This window comes from Brachyhypopomus gauderio, unplaced genomic scaffold, assembly GCF_052324685.1.
Source record: "Brachyhypopomus gauderio isolate BG-103 unplaced genomic scaffold, BGAUD_0.2 sc54, whole genome shotgun sequence".
Classification (NCBI taxonomy): Eukaryota; Metazoa; Chordata; class Actinopteri; order Gymnotiformes; family Hypopomidae; genus Brachyhypopomus; species Brachyhypopomus gauderio.
In genome coordinates, this window is record NW_027506878.1 from 243164 (window position 1) to 262300 (window position 19137).

At 39.1% G+C, this 19137-nt stretch overlaps 2 protein-coding genes across 2 annotated transcripts in view; one reads left to right on the forward strand and one right to left on the reverse strand.

The window, feature by feature from the left end:
- The window catches only part of LOC143488808 (GTPase IMAP family member 8-like), a 32573-nt gene extending 32195 nt beyond the window's left edge, over positions 1–378 (reverse strand). The window contains exon 1 of the mRNA XM_076987720.1: positions 238–378. The gene's annotated coding sequence lies outside the window, so the exon portion shown is untranslated. The remainder of the gene's footprint in view (positions 1–237) is intronic.
- A 4406-nt stretch (positions 379–4784) lies between these two features.
- Positions 4785–17319, forward strand: LOC143488703 (nuclear GTPase SLIP-GC-like). Its single transcript, XM_076987553.1, has 11 exons — positions 4785–4902; positions 7331–7354; positions 7436–7531; positions 12906–13008; positions 13101–13320; positions 13466–13672; positions 13800–13994; positions 14631–14806; positions 16092–16134; positions 16270–16374; positions 17311–17319. The coding sequence occupies exons 2-11, from the start codon at positions 7342–7344 to the stop codon at positions 17317–17319; spliced, it is 1167 nt and encodes a 388-aa protein (XP_076843668.1). The 5' UTR covers positions 4785–4902; positions 7331–7341.
- The last annotated feature ends 1818 nt before the right edge of the window (positions 17320–19137 follow it).

Sequence of the window (19137 nt, forward strand, 5' to 3'; positions counted from 1 at the left end):
ATGTAACAAGACTAAATGACACACACACAACATTTACTAAAATGTTTAAAATCTGTGCACATAAATATGTATATAAACATGTAGCTCCACTTCCAGATGTTCCCACGCCGATCGATCAATGTGGGAGTTTAACGACCTTACAGCAACAAACCTGCTACCATTGATTAATCTATCTGCAACTTAGCCTAACAAAGTCATTGACCACACTGAAATGGGAAAATGTCAAAAACACCTTACCTGTGTGATCTGGTGTTAACTATCTTAACAATCAACTACTAAAACTGTGTCTATTACTAATAATGATCTACTACTGGGCGATAGGAAACATAACCTAGTCCTTTAACATGTAAAAACATACCTAACATGTCCTTTAGTGCGTGACAACAAACCCAACCTGTTTATACCTATTTATAGGTGAAGGATCGTCAATCAGTGGATGGGTTGCCAGATTCTCGTGTAGGCCTACATACTTCCAGGGAATTAAATAATATAAAACACAACAGCTGTAGTAACAAAGGAAGAAATACTTTTATGTCATGTGTAGAAATGGAGTAAATAATTTACTATGCTTTGAGTAAAATAAAGTATTCATTTATTTAACATATTTTATTTTAAAATGTCAGATTCTTTTGTTGATCATATTGGTTTTAAATAACAATAAGCCTGATTGTGGCTTTTGTGATGAGACCTGTGTCTAACTCTGGAGGATATATATGCGACTGGCAACATCAGAGAGTCACGAGTAAATAAGCTGGAATAGCTTGTTCACAACAGGCAGGAGTATAACTGAAAGAAAAATTAGCATTTGACCTATGAAAGTAGCCAGTCAGAATATCTGTTTTAAAAAGTGTTTTAAAACACTAAACACCACCTTTAGAATTACAGATATATTGTTAAAACGAATTTAATAATTTTTTCTCCTTCCAATTTGTTGTGAAGATTGTTGCTGTCACACAACACACTTGAAAAGATGCATGAAAACAAATAATGAATCTGGTTTATGTCTTCATTTAACATGACTCCTCCTTTATTTATCAATGGACACTCACAAAACAGGACACACAATTTCTCCCACTACACGAGGACGTCTGTACTGATGTATGGATTTGTTCCCAGGTTCTGGGAATTTACAAGTATCTAGGGTGGCAATAATAATGTTATTAATTAATGTTATTTTTGTGACAAATACATATTTACAAAAATTATTTAACATTAATGAACATCATGCCCAAGCAAAACAACCTGTTTTGAGGCCTTATTATTATGGAATCCATAAATGACCTGAAACCCACCAGTATACACTGGGTTTGCTGTACTATTATCAAAACACAAACAGCAACTATATAATAGCTTGAAGATTTGTCACAAGTTATGCACATACACATACACATACACACACACACACACACACACACACACACACACACACACACACACACACACACACACAGAAATACAAATACATGGTGAAAGACTAACTTTGGCACTCTGTCTTTCCCTAATCATTCTAAGATATTCATGAGGGGAGATGGCCTTGCTGACATGATGTAGGTCTGGTACCCTGTAAAGTCTCATGGTGGTGTGTGGATTCTGGGTGATCGAGTCAACTACAATGGATGCTACTGTATCAGCAACGTCTGGGGATGTAAACGTACGTACTGTTGGTGACATTGAGGCTGGAAGCTGCAGATGTTCTTAAACATGGTGGTAAGATGAAGAGAAGGTCCTCAGTGGGAATTAATGAAGCATCCACCATCCAGAAACCAACAACCCCAAGACCTCTGGGTTTCTTCTGCTTTGATAAAGTTGATCACTCGGCAGAGTTTACTGACAAAGGTTGTGCTCAGATGGACAGGTGGCCATCTGGTGTCAGAGATGCAGTGTTTCTTGTGCACTGTTAGCTGGTAAAGCACACACAACTGCTTCTAGAGGTTCCATGAGAACCTCTAACCCCAAATGGACAGTGTATATTTGTATGTTCATTGATTATATCCAGTCCAAGTTCACTGCAATTTACTTTTTCCTACTTATGCATGGATAATGTATGTATGACCTTGAAAAAGCAATCCATGCCTTTGCTAGTTCACATCTGGATTATTGCAATGCACTGTACATTGGACTAAATCAAGCATCGCTCCATCGCCTGCAACTGGTTCAGAATGCAGCTGTCCGGTTTCTTACAAACACTCGCAAGCACGATCACATTACTCAGCCTGTCAGAGATCTTCGTTCAGGTGGACAATATCTACTGGAGGTTCCACGGTCTAGGTGTAAGCAGTGGGGTGATCGGTCTTTCGTGGTAGCAGGTCCTAAATTGTGGAATGCCTTGCCTACCGTTCTACGTTCCATCACTGATCTACCAATATTTAAAGCCAAACTTAAAACACACTTATATAGGATGGCTTTCAACATCTAATTATTTGCAAATGGTATCATTACCAACTGCACACAGATGAAATCTCTACTCTAAAATCTACTCTACTCTACTCTCTAAGACCATACTAATTTATTGTTGATTCTATTATGTACAGCGCTTTGGTCAACCCTGGTTGTGTAAGGTGCTATATAAATAACTGATGATTGATTGATTGGTTTGTGTACTTATGTGTAACGGGGTGACAGAAGCAGCAGACAGAGGATGGTGTCATCTTCCCTTTAATGTCCATGTCCATGATAGACACAGCACAGCTCAGCCAATAGAGAATAATGGAGAGTGAGGAGGGTAGTGTGTTCTCAAACTCGTCTCACACAGTCACTTCAACTCGTCCTAGACGACGGTAGAGCGGCAGACGTCCAGCAGGTCTGGAGGGCACCAGGAACACACGGCACTGACTGTACGGACCTGTGGGCTTAAGAAAGGGAGTGTGTGATGAGGAACAGGTGCAGGTGATTATGATGGAGATTGAGACTGAGGGAGTGAACGGGAGGAGGAGTTTTGTGAAGTGGGGGGCTCCCCTGTCCCACGGTCCCACCTACTGTGACATTATGGACTTATGTAGCCTTAAGCCAGCATTTCCATCATCATCTTCACTCTCGGGTGGCAGGTCTCTCTCATCCACACCCTGGCTTTCTGCTAGGTCCACCCTTGGTAAAGCTAAGGACTGACCTGAGACTTCTCACTACTCAGTCCTATGCACATTTCTATTAAGGCCTGCTCCATCCTCTGGACCAATAGTGTAAATCCTTCCCAATTGTCCAAACACTGAACCACCCTATATCTAACCCTGTCCCAATGATCTTGGATCTTATTTCGCCCTTGTGCATGATTACACCGATAAACCAAAGTGCATGCTGGGAGGATCTGTACAGCCTGGGGTTGAGAACGCCGGGCTCTCCTATCTGCGTCAGCCTCCATATTCCTCCTAGCATGACTGAAGGCTCTTCCATCATCTTCCTCAGCCTGTCCCAACACAGAGTCAACGCGCAGATGTGACGTCTGACCAAACAGCAGCTCGTAAGTGGAAAACCCTGTGGACTGATGAACAGTGAAATTATAAGCAAACTGAAGATGGGGAAGATGTAAAGGCCCTGCTCCATGGGAAGAGAACAAATCATGCATGGTCCTATTGAACCTCTCACAATAACCATTTCCCCCTGGATGGTAAGGAGTTGTCTGACTCTTCTATACTCCAATCTGTCGGCACAAACACTTCAGCAATTCCCTCTCAAAATTTTGGCCTTGTTCTGAATGGGCACGCAATACATATAAAACCACTGCTCTACTGGAACATTAGCCTCTGATCCGGGGTTGTCAGGCTTGTGTCAATTTAAAAAGTACATACATTATCACTAAAACATTCTTCCTCTCATCACTAGATCATTCCAAGACAGTAAAATCTATTGCAGCGATGTCCAAAGGCCGGGAGTCAACTAACCTCCCCATGAATGTACCATACAATGCGAGCACTCCTGGCACTATTGCACAATATTAAGGGCCAATAACACAGTTGTTGAATCAGGTTAGTGGTCCATGGTTGTCATGCAAGGCAACCAACACTTCCCTTCACTTCTGTCAAGCGGATCGCTCTGGGGCTGAAAACATGGCCTAAAACAAAGCAACACCTTGTGTTTATGCCTAAATCACCACATATGTTCATACCCAAAAGCACAGGCAACCCCACCTTTATGCCCCAAGGCTCTAAGCAAACGGACTCTTTAACCCCCAAAATTCCCTAACCAAGTAACGCTTTTCCCAACACCTTAAGATCGAATTCGATGTACCCCAGATAGGAGATCTCAAGGCCATTAGTGGCCCTTAATTGAACCCAGTTACACTGAACTGTATCAGAACTCTGAAAATGCTCTCTGAAAAAACCCTCATGTCAGAAACTTAGTCAAGGTTGATTCCTGCTACATCAGCCAATCCAAAGGCAGCATCACCACAGTTAGTATTGTGTTTAAACAGACGGATTCCTATTACCTAGATCAAATAAGCATGAAGATACTTATTTGGAAGAAACCAAAGGTAACCACAGTAACACAAAAAACTTTATTTTGTTTTTGTTTCCTCATTTTACATTACACTGCATTGTAGGGAAAGGTTTGATAATCCAGTTAGACAAGCAGGTTCAGGTAAACTGGCTTTTTCTGTGTAAATGGTGATGACAGGAAAATGAAACTTAAGGATTGTAGGCAGGGCTCTGGCTTTAAGGTGTTAACCCACATTAGCACTTAAATATACACACAATCAATATGCAAACCAGTTTTATAATAGGGTCTAAGAGTGAGGTCTTCACTAAATAAACAAATCTGAACAAAGTGTTTACCCAGACAGGTGACTTCTTAATAGATCCCGCACCCATTTGGAGTGTCCTATGAGTTTTAGATTAGTCCAGCAACCCGCATATCACCATTTATATAGCTGTTACAACTGTTCATCCATTCAACACAACTATATATACGGTAAGTAGCTCAGTTGTGTTTGTTTCAACAAGCTGTTTAAAACTTTCTTCTTCAAACGTTGCTGCTGTTTGTTTGCTGACCAGGTTTTTACTTTGTATGTCCCAATTCGTTAATATTGTTAATGTCAGTGTTGACACAATAGTGTTCAATGTGTGGTCTGTATCATTGTCTCAGCAGCACAGTACTGTTCAACTTTGCTGCTGTGTGTGTAGTGGCCTTTACATACAGGTTCAACCGTATAGGGGGTGGAGGGGGTTATGCTCCTCATATGTATAGGTGTCTCTTTCAGGTCCCATCACCTGTGCTATGTGTGTAATATTATACTGAATATGTTTAGCCCATGTTTGTGAAACAAATGTCCAGTAGTACTAAAAGGCACTAAAGAGAAGTTTAGCTCAGATTTGAATGTAACACTTTCATTTGGCCACTGAAATGGACTCTAGTCAGTCTACAGAGTGGTCAAAGTGTCAGCCCCGTCACTGTTAGGACAAAAAGCTTGTTTCATTACTTACACCATGTCATCAATTTCCTTTGAAACGTGAAACTCTCTCAATTGTCATGTTTGTGCTTAAGGTCAAACACAAACTTTTACAACTTTTTAATTTCTGTTTCATGAACATAACAGAGGAGTGGTCTATTCAGAGGAGTGATCTGATGCAATTTGAATTCTTTCCAAAGACTTTCCAAAGTTGGGATGTTTGCCTGACATGTTTGGCTAAACTGTATTGCATCCCTTTGGGCCTTGTCTTTTTTGCCCACTTTTAGGCCAAAATATCTCCAAAGATCATGTCCCTCGTTAGTGAATTGTCATTGCTGCGACTCATGTCAGAAACTTAGCCAAGGTTGATTCCTGCTACATCAGCCAAACCAAAGGCAGTATCACCACAGTTAGTATTGTGTTTAAACAGAAGGATTCCTATTACTTAGATCAAATAAGCATGAAGACACCTACTGGGAGGAAACCAGAGGTAACCCTGTAACACACAAAAGGTTTGATAGGCTATCAAACAAAGGTTTGATAATCCAGTTAGACAGCCAGGTTCAGGTAAACTGGCTTTACCCAGACACGTGACTTCTTAATACAGTGGTTCCCAAACTTTTTCTGCCGTGCCCCCCTTTAGTAGATAAGAATATTTTTGCGCCCCCCTATCACCCCACCCCCCCCATGATGACTAGGGATGCACCGATTCACGTTTTTCACTTCCGATACTGATTCAGATATCTGAGGCTTCGTATCGGCCGATACTGATCCGATACCCAGTGGCGGACTTAGCAATTTGGGGGCTCAAGGCGAAATTAGGTAGGGGGCCCATCAACATTAATATGCGAGAAATAAGTCAGCTAATCAGGGGGCCCCTACAGTGGGCTGCAGTGGGAGGGGCCCAAGGCAGTTGCCTAGCCACGCCTCTATGCAAAGACCGCCTCTGCCGATACCGATCTGATAGAGTAAAACTGCTGAATTGACTTTAAACATTTTTTTAAAAACACAGACATACTGAATTACAAGTTTATTGAAAACTCTGCACCAGTAAAGCACACTTAAACACACATAAAACATGTAAAAACAACACAACTTGCATTTGTTCAGTCAGTGCAATTACGAATATAACATTGAATGTAAAATAAATAATACCAAAGAACCTGAAACTTACAAAAACAATAGGTTCACAACTTTGGTCAAACATGAAAAAAATAAACTGCAAGAAACCTTTTAAATAGTTCAAGAATTATAAATATAATTAAAAATGAAATAAGAGAAACAGCAATACCTATGCAGCTAGTTTGCAAGCGCAGACATCACGCAGAGCACAAAGCATGTAACGGCCAGAAATATGTGTACTGTCTCTTTAAGGGAGCGAGTTGAGCGCGCGTATGGAATATTGTTTTTTTAGCTTTCTGCCGTAGACCGAGTCAGACCACTGCTCTTTATTTTATTTCTGTAAGTAATGCATTAAATGAGCTTTGGACAACTCACCAGTTCATGTATGAACAGTGAAGTATTGCTGGAGCCCAGGTTTATTTTGGTCAACCAGCAAATAAACGGACTAAGTGGAATACCACCAGCGCGAATATTAAGGTTGAACTAACTCCGAAAAGCAAGCAATACAAGCATAGAATTAGAGTGAATAGATCTGTTTTTATGGATCGGTCACATTGTCCCCGATACCCGATCTAGAATTTTTTCAGATATTAATATCGGAATCGATGCATCCCTAATATTGATGCATGTGCACGTTTTACTTTCAAGCTCCGCGCCCCCCCTGCAATAGCTCCGCGCCCCACCTAGGGGGCGCGCCCCCCACTTTGGGAACCACTGTCTTAATAGATACCACACCCATTTGTAGTGTGCTATGAGTTTAAACCAGTGATCTCAAGTAAATTCCATTTTGTTCTGTTGTCATTTGTATTATTCCTCTTTTTTCCTTAGGATAACTACAAATGAGTTACAGAGGTAATTATATATGGTATTTTTTATTGTATTTAAAGGATTGAGTTTTTTTGGAAATGTGTTCATATTGATTCTCATTAACAGGGAGCAAAAGGCCATGTGAAGACATACCTTTTAATTCACATGAAACAACAAAAAGACACAAACAGCAGTGTCCTAGCCCAGAGACGATGAGTAATGGTAGGATTTACATTTTACATTTATATGGAATGAAACACAGAGCAAACACAGAGCATATGAACATGCTTACAATATGATTTAAAACAGTTACTGGGATTCTTTGTATATATACCACTTTTAAGACAGACTGCTCCTTTTAAAGTATTAGCAAGTATTAGTTTAAGTATCAGTAGTTACTGGTCTGCTTAACTGTGCTCAGTTCTGAATGAAGATGCTAGTTTATTTCCTGCACACGAGTCGGCAAAATAACAACACTCAGTGTGGAACTACATGAGGAGTCTGTCTGCAGTGTGTGAACTTTACTGAACTTAATATCACCAGGCCCGTAGCCAGGGGGGATCGAAGGGTTCGTTCGACCCCCCCCCCCCCATCTAATCTCACTAGTGATTTTGAAAAGTTGGCAACCTTGCTTAAAATTAATAATATGTTTAAATTAGTGGTGGCGTTAACAGTGTTCGTTAATTTGATACTCTTATCGGGCGATATAAAAATTATCGCCGTTAATCTATTCTTAAAGTTGGGTTGGGAACTGGGTCAAAATGGGTTAGCAAACTATGATGACTTTCAACTTGATAGTTTAGCTCGGCTGTATTCCTAATCAAATTGCACAGTAGGGGCGAGAACGAGTTTTCAAACCTGTGAATTACTAATCGTATGTGTGTTTACATGGATACAGCCACGAAGTCGCCAGGTTTGCTTCATGGAAAATTCATTTTTAGGAACGTGAAGTGTTACCGGAGCGGAGCTCGTAGCGGTCGTTTTCTGCATGGTCCTAGCGCTAGAATCTTCGCTAATTAAATATTTCTTTTTTAACCGTTAAAACTGCAGAGGACCAAAACCGGCTTTTGAAAAAGTCCCCCCCAAATTAAATGTACTAAATGTTGGCTTACATTTCAAATATCATGTTTAGCTGAATAAACATGTTATCAACCCCTTTTAATGTACAGTATGTAGGCTTACAAATTCATGTTTAACTGAATAAACCATTGAACAGGAGTAGCCTACATTTTATTGAGCATGTTTTTTTTTCTTGAAGTATCAAAGTAAAACAGCTCTCTCAAGCAGTCATTGATGCATTTTGGAAACAGGAGATGAGCCCCTAGTTTAATGCACCCTCTGTGTTAAGAAACAGTCTCACTTCCCCAGTCTCAAAAACTGACTTTTAGTCATTACTTGGGTAGCACGCATATGAGCCATTTTAATATAGATGAATCTAGATTAATTTCAAGATTTCAGTGAGATTAATCTAGATTTAAAAAATTAATCTATGCCCACCCCTAGTTTAAAATAAAAGGTTTGAAGTGCGCTCGTGTATTTAGGGGGCATTGGAGTAGAGAGCCAAATGAAGTCCACTTTTGGGGGAAAAGATCCCCCCCCATCACAATGCTGGCTACGGGCCTGATCACAGTATGGTTTGTGTCGACAAAATAAATTTGAAAAGGGTGAAATGTATTATCTAAAATGATATCTTGTGGCCACTACTGGTACTGCATATAATATAGTTGTGATGTTCCAGGCTACCCACACTGTAAAAAATGATTTTTTGACTTTAAATAAAGTTGACTAATAAATATAACTAAGTTTATTTAAGTACTATCTAAAAGAATAATCAAGAATTTCACATAAAATTATATGCAATACTTGGTGTTTCTTTGTAATTGTTTGTCTTCAAATACATTTGTAAATGTTAGTCTAAATAGCAAAGTAAAATTTACAACGTTTTTGTAATTTTTTCTTTTTGTGAGAAGCTAAACTGAAAACAGCAAGTAAAAGGTCACTTGCAGGATCCACGCATGCGCAGTGACATCAGCAAGTCAAACATTTTTCAGCAGAGCACAGCGGAGATTTAACCTACACGATTAACATGCATGTTTCACTTTTTAAGTAAACGTTATGTTAAAATGTGAGAGGAGACTGCCATGTTAATGAACCAACCGATTAGCTTAACTGAGTCAATGTTAGTTTATTTCCAGTTCGGGTTATTTACCTGCCTGGCAGAAGTAACTTATGCTAACTGGGATTAGGAATTTACGTTCAGAAATAAAGATGGTCGCCATTAAAGTATTAACAGTGAAGATAAAATAATTTGAATGTGCTTTAGATTCAAGTGTGTTGTTGGAAAGGCTTCGCCGTGTTAACGTCTTAGTAATGTAGTTTAGCTGCTGAAGTTATTGTTGTTTAGTAGGGGGCGGGGCATTCACTTACCCAGAATGCCACTTGAGTTCATCTAAGGCACCGTTACCGTGTCTAGTAGCTAGAATTTAGAGGTGAGTGAGGTTGTGCCTTATATAGGTGTTTGTAAGAGTGAAAAGTTTTTCTCTCCTGCGATATTGATGCACTGCTTGTTTGAGCTGGTGTATAATTCATGTACATAACGTGTTGCAAAGTAACATTTACTGAAACATTTGTAGTTAAATACACTGACAATTATGAGTAAATATTACTTGAATATATGCTTTGTTAAATTTACTTGCTTTCAGTGGTAAATATTACTTTGGTAATACTAATAAAAACTGTAAGGAGATGCAAGTAAATTTTACTTTAAAAATTGCTATGTTAAATTTACTTAGTATTTCTGTGTGTAAAACGTGTAGTAGGTTTTTTTAAGTAAACTTCACTCCACATTTTTTGTAGTGCACATTCTAGATTGGGAATGCTAGTGCAGCCATGAAGTAAACTAGAACTTAAACGCAGGTGGGCCATTTGAACCGGAAACCCAATTTGGACTACTTATGTGTGTAATTGAATGTCATTTCCAATAAGTCTTACAGCAGATGCAGCATGTTTAAGGCTGCCAATTTTACGCATGCGTAAGATATGTTGGTTATCCCAGCTCACTGGGATTTTTTTACAATTAGATAGTACATATAATAACATTTACCAAAGCTAAATAAATGTTGAATTTTTAGTTACCAATGTAGTGATAGCTATGGCGAAGCCGCATCCTAAACTAAAAGTACTACTTGTAAGGTAATTCATTGTCTCTGACCCTCTATCAGATCAATCTGCCATGTTGTTCACCCCTTTACCTGTGTGTCTGCTCCTTAGTTAGAACTTCTCTTCCTTCTTGTGTTCTAAAATTTGACAGAGGGGCCGGGTCAGGAGCATTTGGACGCATGCACTTTATTTTATTATTTTTATACATTTCAATTGAAGGTGCAAAGTTAATGAAATCAACATTTACTGGAAAAAGATCAATGGAACACTTTCAACATTAAAACATATTACCTAACGAAATACTCAAGCTCAATAATTTCTAATTGTTTTAAACCCCATAAAATCATGGACGGATTGTCCTGAGAGACAGACTGCATTAAATATCCTGCCTGCAGCAGAAACTAGAAAGGGCTCTTTAATTTGAGAGCGATGTACGGCGTGTTAATTAAGCTACAGTAACCCTGCTGTGTGTAAATGCACACATTGCGCCTAATTAAAAGACGCTCCTCCAAACTTTCCATATGCATTTTTTTCATAACACAGTAGAGAAATTGCCATGCTCTGAGCAGTAGCTGCTCGTCCTTCTGTTGACTGCTCATAGTTTACATGATGCATAGTAAAGTGACGGCTGATATTGTACTCTTGAAAACTGCAACCGTTTCTTGGTATATCAGACATACAGCCACTGATCGGACATCAGTGAAAAAATATTTGTTTTCCACCCCTTTTTAAACACTCAGCACTCAGTGTCCATTTTTTTTTTCTTTGGTCCGCTCATTTTTAACGAAGGGCAAAAATGGCAGCTACACTCCAAAGTTACACTCCAACAGAGGTCACTATGTCTGGATTAGTGCGCCATCTATTGGGGAAACGAGGGTATTGAGGGGAAAGGGTGAAAAGGGGAAATGAATGAGTTTTTTACTATAATTTTGACAAGTTGATTAAAAAGCTTAAGCATGTGGCCCGCGGGCCATAGTTTGCCCATGTCTGAACTAGACCCTGATGGCTATGATCTATGTCTAGAGATGATTTCAGAAACCTAACAGTTTAGGGGCTTGTACTTAACACTACTGTAACAGACATCAGCATCATTTCATTTTCATAAAATGGAGTCCGCAAGCTATAACATTTGCTAGCCAGTAGCTACTTAAGGTAAATTATACAGCTAGCTACTTAACAATCTTAGGAGGATACGGCAGCCGTAAAAAATCCGAAATGACTAAAAACCTATCATAAAAAGTGTATTTGCATAATACATTGCATAAATTGCATAATACAACAATAACGTTGTGTGAGCAAAAAAGTGAGTAAAAAAATCCTAAATATGTTGCCTTTGAAATAGGCAGTCACTTATCAAAATAACTTCACTACTTTAATGCTTTGTATAAATAATTTTTATGTAAATTACATGAATCAGTTTTTTGCCATGTTGTTAAATCTTAGCATAAGAGTAACAGTTAGCAGGAACTGCTATTTTACCTTCAACGCTCCTCCTTTATCCGGGCTTGGGACTGGCAAAGTGGCTTTAAAAGAGACACTTTGGCAGAGTGATAAATCAGCCTTACAATACAGGCAGTATGTCCATGTATCCTCTCCAATAAACTTTGGGCATGCACAGTTCATGTGCAATGTGGGCGTGGAGCGGTATGGGTCTACTCTGACTGTGAGTGTTGTGGGGCTCACAGCAGCACCCACTGCTCCCTGAGGACAGTAACTGAAGAGTGTTCATTTCAGAGTCTCCAACAACACCACAAAAAGTCGCTAGATTTGTCACTAGTCAATTTAAAAGAAAGGGTCTGAAAAGTTGCTAAATATAAGTTGGCTAAAATGTCTCACGCATGCATAAAATTGGCAGCCTTAAGTGTGTAGCATCAGCCATAAGAGTTATCGGAAATTACGCTCAAATCATCTCTTGTGGATATTTACACACACACTATGGACACAGCTGATGATTATCACTATGCATGGCTTTTCCGCTCCTGCACAAGACAACATAAGGCAGGCCAGGATGTGCGGTAGTCAAACTGGTGGTCCTGTCTGTGCTGGAAACTGCAGCATTTCTCTGCCCCTGTCATTGACTGTGATACTACTAGCAGTCTGTGTGTGTTGACAGTCAGCACTGTCCCCCAAGTGTGTTGTAGTGCAGACAGCATTTCATAGAAGGAATATCTCAGAGGAAGTGTGTTTTCACCACACCCTCCACTGATGGTTGTCATACAATAGGCTGAGATTAGCTATTTAGTGGGATTTGGCATAGTAAATAAATTAGGAACCAACTGGAAAACAACTAAGAATAGTTTCAAAACGCAAGCCTAATACAGCAAAAACTGCTCCGATCAACACAGTTACCATACATCAGTCTCACTCTTATATTGATAGTCATTTTAAATTTGATAATGTTTTGTGTTACTAATATTTTTATTTCTGTCTTTGCAAGAGAGGAAAAAAATATTGCAGGCCAAAGAAATCATGAGAAATGTTCATTCTAAACTCGAAGAATTTCAAAACAGCTCCACTAAGCTCCTCATTCAATATATCAGGTACAATAGTAATAGCATTTTATTAGCAGAAATGGCAAGGACTGTATTAAAGCTTTGTACAAACATGATTTTTTATGTATTTTTGTGCATAGGGAAAGTATTCATGAATTGGATAAAGACTTAAAGAAAACGACTGTGGGAGTGTTTGGAAGGACAGGGGCTGGTAAGAGCTCACTGATCAACGCTGTTCTGGGGGAAAGTAACCTGCTGCCTTCAGGATCCTTTGGTGCTTGTACGTCAGTCATCATACAGGTGGAAGCCAATGTGACAGACTCCAACTACAAAGCCGAGATTGAATTCCTCTCAAAACAGGTACAACAATATTTGTCTCAGTGGATATGAGGGAAACTATTTTTACTGCTCTATAATGTAACAAATAATAGTTTTCCTTTGTTCACATAAACTGCTATTATGTCTATCCAATCATAATTTTCTAAAATGTCCTATTAATCTTCAGAATTGGGAAGATGAACTTGAGAAACTTTTGAAAGTTTTTTCTGATGATAAGGACAATGAAATGGTCAAAACAGCAAGAGAGAAGGTTACAGCATTGTATGGAGAGGAAGGTGTTTCTCTGACCAAAGAAGACCTCATGAAACCCGAAAGGTTCTCAGAAATTCCAGAGTTTCTCAAATCCACAACCAAATCAATTACATGCAACAATGTGAGTTGACAAAGAATTGTTTGATTAGTTTGTTTGATTTTTTTACTCTTTTTGCCTAAAAGCAAAATCTTACCTAGTATTGAGCATCTTTCCTTCTGTTCATATGCATTTTGTGCACCATTATCAGGCTTCAGATATCTCAGATATGATAGTTCGTTATGTTCAGCATGATGATTCGAGCCCTGGAGGATGTTACTGGCCAGTAGTGAAGAGTGTAACCATCAAGATTCCAAACTGCCAAGATTTTCTGGAGCATGTTGTGTTAGTGGATCTCCCTGGAACTGGAGACTGCAACAAGACCAGAGATCAGATGTGGAGATCGGTGAGTATTGCTGCTCATTTTAGAATCTACTGAAAAGTTTATATATAACAAAGTTGAAGCACGATGCCAAGGCATCAGAATCTCATACACTAGATTGAGACGGACGCATTCGCTGAGAGAAGTTAGATTTATTATGGGCAAATCCTATGTTTGAGTCATAGGTACAGACCTAGAGTTCAACGTTAACAGTGAACAAAGTTACTAGAACTTTAAACTAACACCAAAGGAACCATAACACGAAATAATACAGAAACACAGAGCCAGTACTTACAATACAAATACAATGACCGACAAAGCAAATGGCAAAACACAGGTCTTAAAAGACTGAACTTAGAATCAAACAAGACACACCTGAAAACCATGATGAGGGGGCAGAGCACCAGGGTGGGTTGTGAAGTCAGACACAACCCGGGAATTTCACAATAAAAGCACACAAATTCGGAACAAGTGACGAAACTTAACAAGAGGCAGGCCGAGAAAAAGCAGGAGGGAACAAAACAGACAGAGGAAGAACTAAACAAAAGATTGACAGAAGGAGGCGGAGCCAACCATGACACATACTATTAATTGACAGCTCATTACATTATGCTTACTCATTCTCATCACCTTTATCTAATATACTTTGATGCTCTACAGAAACTGAGAGATTGTTCTACCGTGTGGATTGTAAGTGAAATAAATCGTGCTGTTTCTGAGAAGGAGGCCTGGAATCTTCTGTCCAACAGTGTAAGAGACATGGCACAAGGTGGCGAGTGCAGTAGTATCTCATTCATCTGCACCAAGACTGATGACATCTCCCAGGACTACATGAGGTTAACAATAGTTTATTGTTCTCATAATGTTGTAGTTCCTATATCTATGTAACGTGGAGTGGACAGGGGCAAGATGCAAGTGCAGTTCACATATTTAATAAGGATAATTCATGGAAAAGACACAAGTAAGACAATATCAAAGAACGTAAACCCTAACCAAAGCAATGATAAATAAACAATTACCAGACAATATAGATACAGGGTACGGAGCTAGCGGAGAATACAGACATGGGGAGAACTAAACCAACATGAAGCTAAACATTACAAATAACACAATGGGGGAACACCAGGAAATACGGACATGGAGCACAAACATAAGTAAGACACCAAACACAAGTGTAACGCAGCACGCGCTGCGGAGCGAGGGGACGGACACAAGCACTGAAGAGCGAGATTTATTATAGGGAATTCCATAATCGAAGTCGTAACAGGCAGGAGTCATAACCGGAGAGCCACACAAGTGAGACAAGTACATGGGCATGACAAAAACACTGAAGGACACGAACGAGGCAGGGAAACACAGAGCACAATAACTTACAATAGAACAACGAACCACTAGAGAACGGCGATCCACTATGAACCAAGCACGGCAAAACAACGGAGAAGCAATATACAGGTGAGGACAATAACGACACGGGCATGGCAGACAGAGGGAAACCAGGGCAACAGACAAGCAGGGCGGGGCTAATGGGCAAGGAACAACACAGACACGGGGAACAGAGACACCGGAGTGACAGTAAGGAGAGGGGGGCGTAGCCCTACGTGACAACAAGGACTAATTACTCTAGGAAACAATGACAACCAAGCTAGGCACTTAGAATACAAACACTGACAACCAGGCAAATGACAGAGTGACCAACAGTAATACATGAATTCACAATAATTGACAAACAGGACTGGCAAACACAGGGATTCAAATACATGACAGACCAAATGGGTAACTAAACAAGACACAGCTGAAAACGATAATCAAAGGCGGAGACAAGGTACAGAGGTAACATGGCAGAACTAAAACACAACAACAAAACAGGAGGAGGACGGAGCCATATGTGACAATCTGCTACTATTCACATGATGGAGAGAAATTGGAAAACATTTGGCACACTTATCATTCCTGTTCCATTATAAAGCAACTAAAAATGTGTTTGCTGCACACTTCACTGAAGTCCATCAAATGTGGGATTCTGCATTATTTGACATATGAATAAATCTCCAGAATTAGCTGAATTAAAATCAGTTTTTTTCACTGCCATTTTAATCTGACAAATATATTTTTGAAATGTAGATCTGCCAAGCTCAAAGATGAAGACCTTCATATTACATCAGAGGTAATAATGATTTTTTATTTTTTTAAGCAAACAAATATATAAATAAATAGCTTTTAATTTAAAGCTAGCATTGACAGTGTTAGCATGAGTCAAATGTAGTATAACAAACATAAACAAAATGTTTCTACCTTACAGGACCCTCAATACAGCAGTAAGAGAGACTCTGCATGTATAAAACACAGAAATAAAATGGCTAAGGAAAGAGTGAGGAAGTTATTTAACCAACAAGACACAATAAAGGTAGTTTTCTTCCATTGTTTATTGTATTAAAAAATACAGATAGAGATACCAATCTCACATTTGGTTTTTGGACCCATTTTAATTTTGCCATTATACATTGATGATAAAACAAAATACACGTTATTGTAACATTTAAAAATAAATAATTTCTGGTAAGTATATAAGACTTCATATTATATAATATGAGGGCAGTCATGGTCTGGTGGTTAGGGAACTGGTCTTGTGACCGGAGGGTCGTGGGTTTGATTCCCAGACCTGAGGCCATGACTGAGGTGCCCCTGAGCAAGACCCTTAACCCTCAATTGCTCACTTGTATATAAAAAAAAAGAGATAAAAAATGTAAGTCGCTCTGGATAAGGGCGTCTGCCAAATGGCATAAATGTAAATGTATAGTAATCTTTGTTGTATAGTATAGTTAGTACTGTATTTTAAATTTACAGAGTTAATTTATGTAAGTAAGCCATAAATCCTGTAAAGCTGCTTTGTGACAACTTGAGTTGTTAAAAGCGCTATACAAATAAACCTTGATTTGATTTGATAAATTATTGAATATCATTAATGAATAATGAATATGTAACAGTCTAGCAATAAATGCTCACCCCGTGCTTCACTAAGTGCTTCATTTGCCATGTGCTTTACTTTTGGGTGTTTGCTCATACCTGGCCTGGTTTTTCATCTTACCTGTTTTCTGTCTTGTTCTTCATTTCATTAAATCACTATTTGATATTGATACTGCTACTTTGGTACTGCTACTTCATGTTTTCAGTCATGTCAGTTTGTTTATTCCATAGTTTCTGTAGTTTATTCCAAGTGTCTTTAGTTTTCTGTTTTGGTCTCCTGCTCCCTTTGTTTGTTCGTGGTATCACTATGGACAATAATCCACTTGTACTTGCATCCTGTGTCCAACACTCCTTTCCCAATATTACAACTTCCCAGGTGCCCTAGACCTCTTTCCTCAGACTTTATGGAACTTCCAATGAATTCCACAAATATTCTGTCAGTAGCCCCACTTGGCACAGTCAGTCAAGAGACATTAAATGTTCAATGATAGTATTAAAGACCACTAACATTTAACACAAACATCACGTATTTAAAGTATACTTTACTCTTATCCCTGCTCTAGAAACATTTCAATTGTGATGACACCTTCCTTTCCGTGTTCACTGTGAGTTCTAAAGAGTTCACAAAAGAAAATCCAATTTTGACACCAGAGGACACAGGTAAACGATATATTCTTCCAGATATATTAAGGTTTATGAAAAAAGACATTGATCATTAGTCTGTGTGGTATTCTCTAATCTGAACATATGCAGAGATCCCTGAACTCAAGAACCTCCTGAGGACATTCAACAATACTGGAACAACTGAAACTGCAAATCTCTATATCTCTGGTGCACTTGGAATCCTCTACCTGATTGAGGGTTATAAAAACACTGAGACTCACATGGTAAGTCACATTATTGAATAAAAATCTTGGTCTTAGTGCAGTAGGAAATGAAACCATCCACCTTCACCATATACTGTACCTGATACATTTATATGGGCACATTCATTTATAGTTGATGGCAGACCACTTTAGTGGCAGTCTACTCGACCCAGCAGTGTCACACACGCACATAAAAAGACTGCTATGCCGTATACTCTCATACTGAAAGACATTCCCATAGCAGCTATGAGGTCTGGAAGACCGCCATATTTTTAGCTAAAAGTAACAACTGAAGCTAAATACGACCTGGGAAAAATTGGTGGTTGACAGCAACTTCAAGAAATGTAAGTGTATGGACAAAATAGTCCATATATGGGCATCACCAGTCTGCAGGAAGCCACCTATGTCACAGAACCACAGGGCACTGAGGATTTGTGTGGTGTGACTAAAGGCAAAATCTCAGGAGAGGACAGAAGACAGGAGATCTGACAGGGGTTTTATGTTGACCATTTCATGATTCGTTACAAGCAAACAAGACCACTCCACCCTCCAACAGGTTTGTCTGACTGCAATATGTGTCAAAGTCTGCCATGTCTGTCTAGGCTGCTTTACCTGACACCATACGTACATGGCAGGGAGCTCATTGACTGTCAGATTGTAGCACACACACCAATGGTGAAGTCCATCGACATGAAACTCAACAGACCAAACCCAACAACAGCAGTCTCACTACCACACTGGACCTGGTTATCTGGTGTAGGCTATGTATGTTACACTGTACATACTTGCACATACTAAGTAGTTCTCACATTTATGTTACAGAGAGAGAAATCTGATTTGTATGAAAAGCTGAAAATAAATCTTCAAGAGGCAGATGAACACCTGCAAAAATATTGGATGGATGTTTGCAATTCTCTAAAGAAATATCTTTCAATTGGAGCAACAGAATCTGAAAGAAACTGTGTTGAAAAGGCAAAAACCATGATAGAACCGGTGAGTAGTTTTCTTTAAAACTAACATCTATGATCAGTTTCAAATGCCTTATTTCATTCGGACAAATTTCTTTTCTGTCTGCAGTTATACCACCAAACCCTGACGGCATTGTGCAATAATGATGGATACTACAAGTCTAAGAGTGGAGTAGTAACAGATCTGAATGGAATCTTGGTCACACTCATGTTCAAGCACATCAAGAAACAATTCATGGACTTCTTCTCGTGAGTAATGAACTGAGTTCAGTTTTTATTTATCTGGTGTTTTAGAACATTTCTGCCATTTGATACTAAAACAAATAATGTAGTTGGACATTCATAAGACACAGACATGAAATGAACGTG

Bases quoted from the DNA above. Each gene is read 5' to 3' on its own strand.
- LOC143488703 (XM_076987553.1), top strand. The intron at 13,009-13,100 runs GTACAATAGTAA...TTTTGTGCATAG, and splicing joins CTCCTCATTCAATATATCAG to GGAAAGTATTCATGAATTGG. The intron at 16,135-16,269 runs GTAATAATGATT...TCTACCTTACAG, and splicing joins ACCTTCATATTACATCAGAG to GACCCTCAATACAGCAGTAA.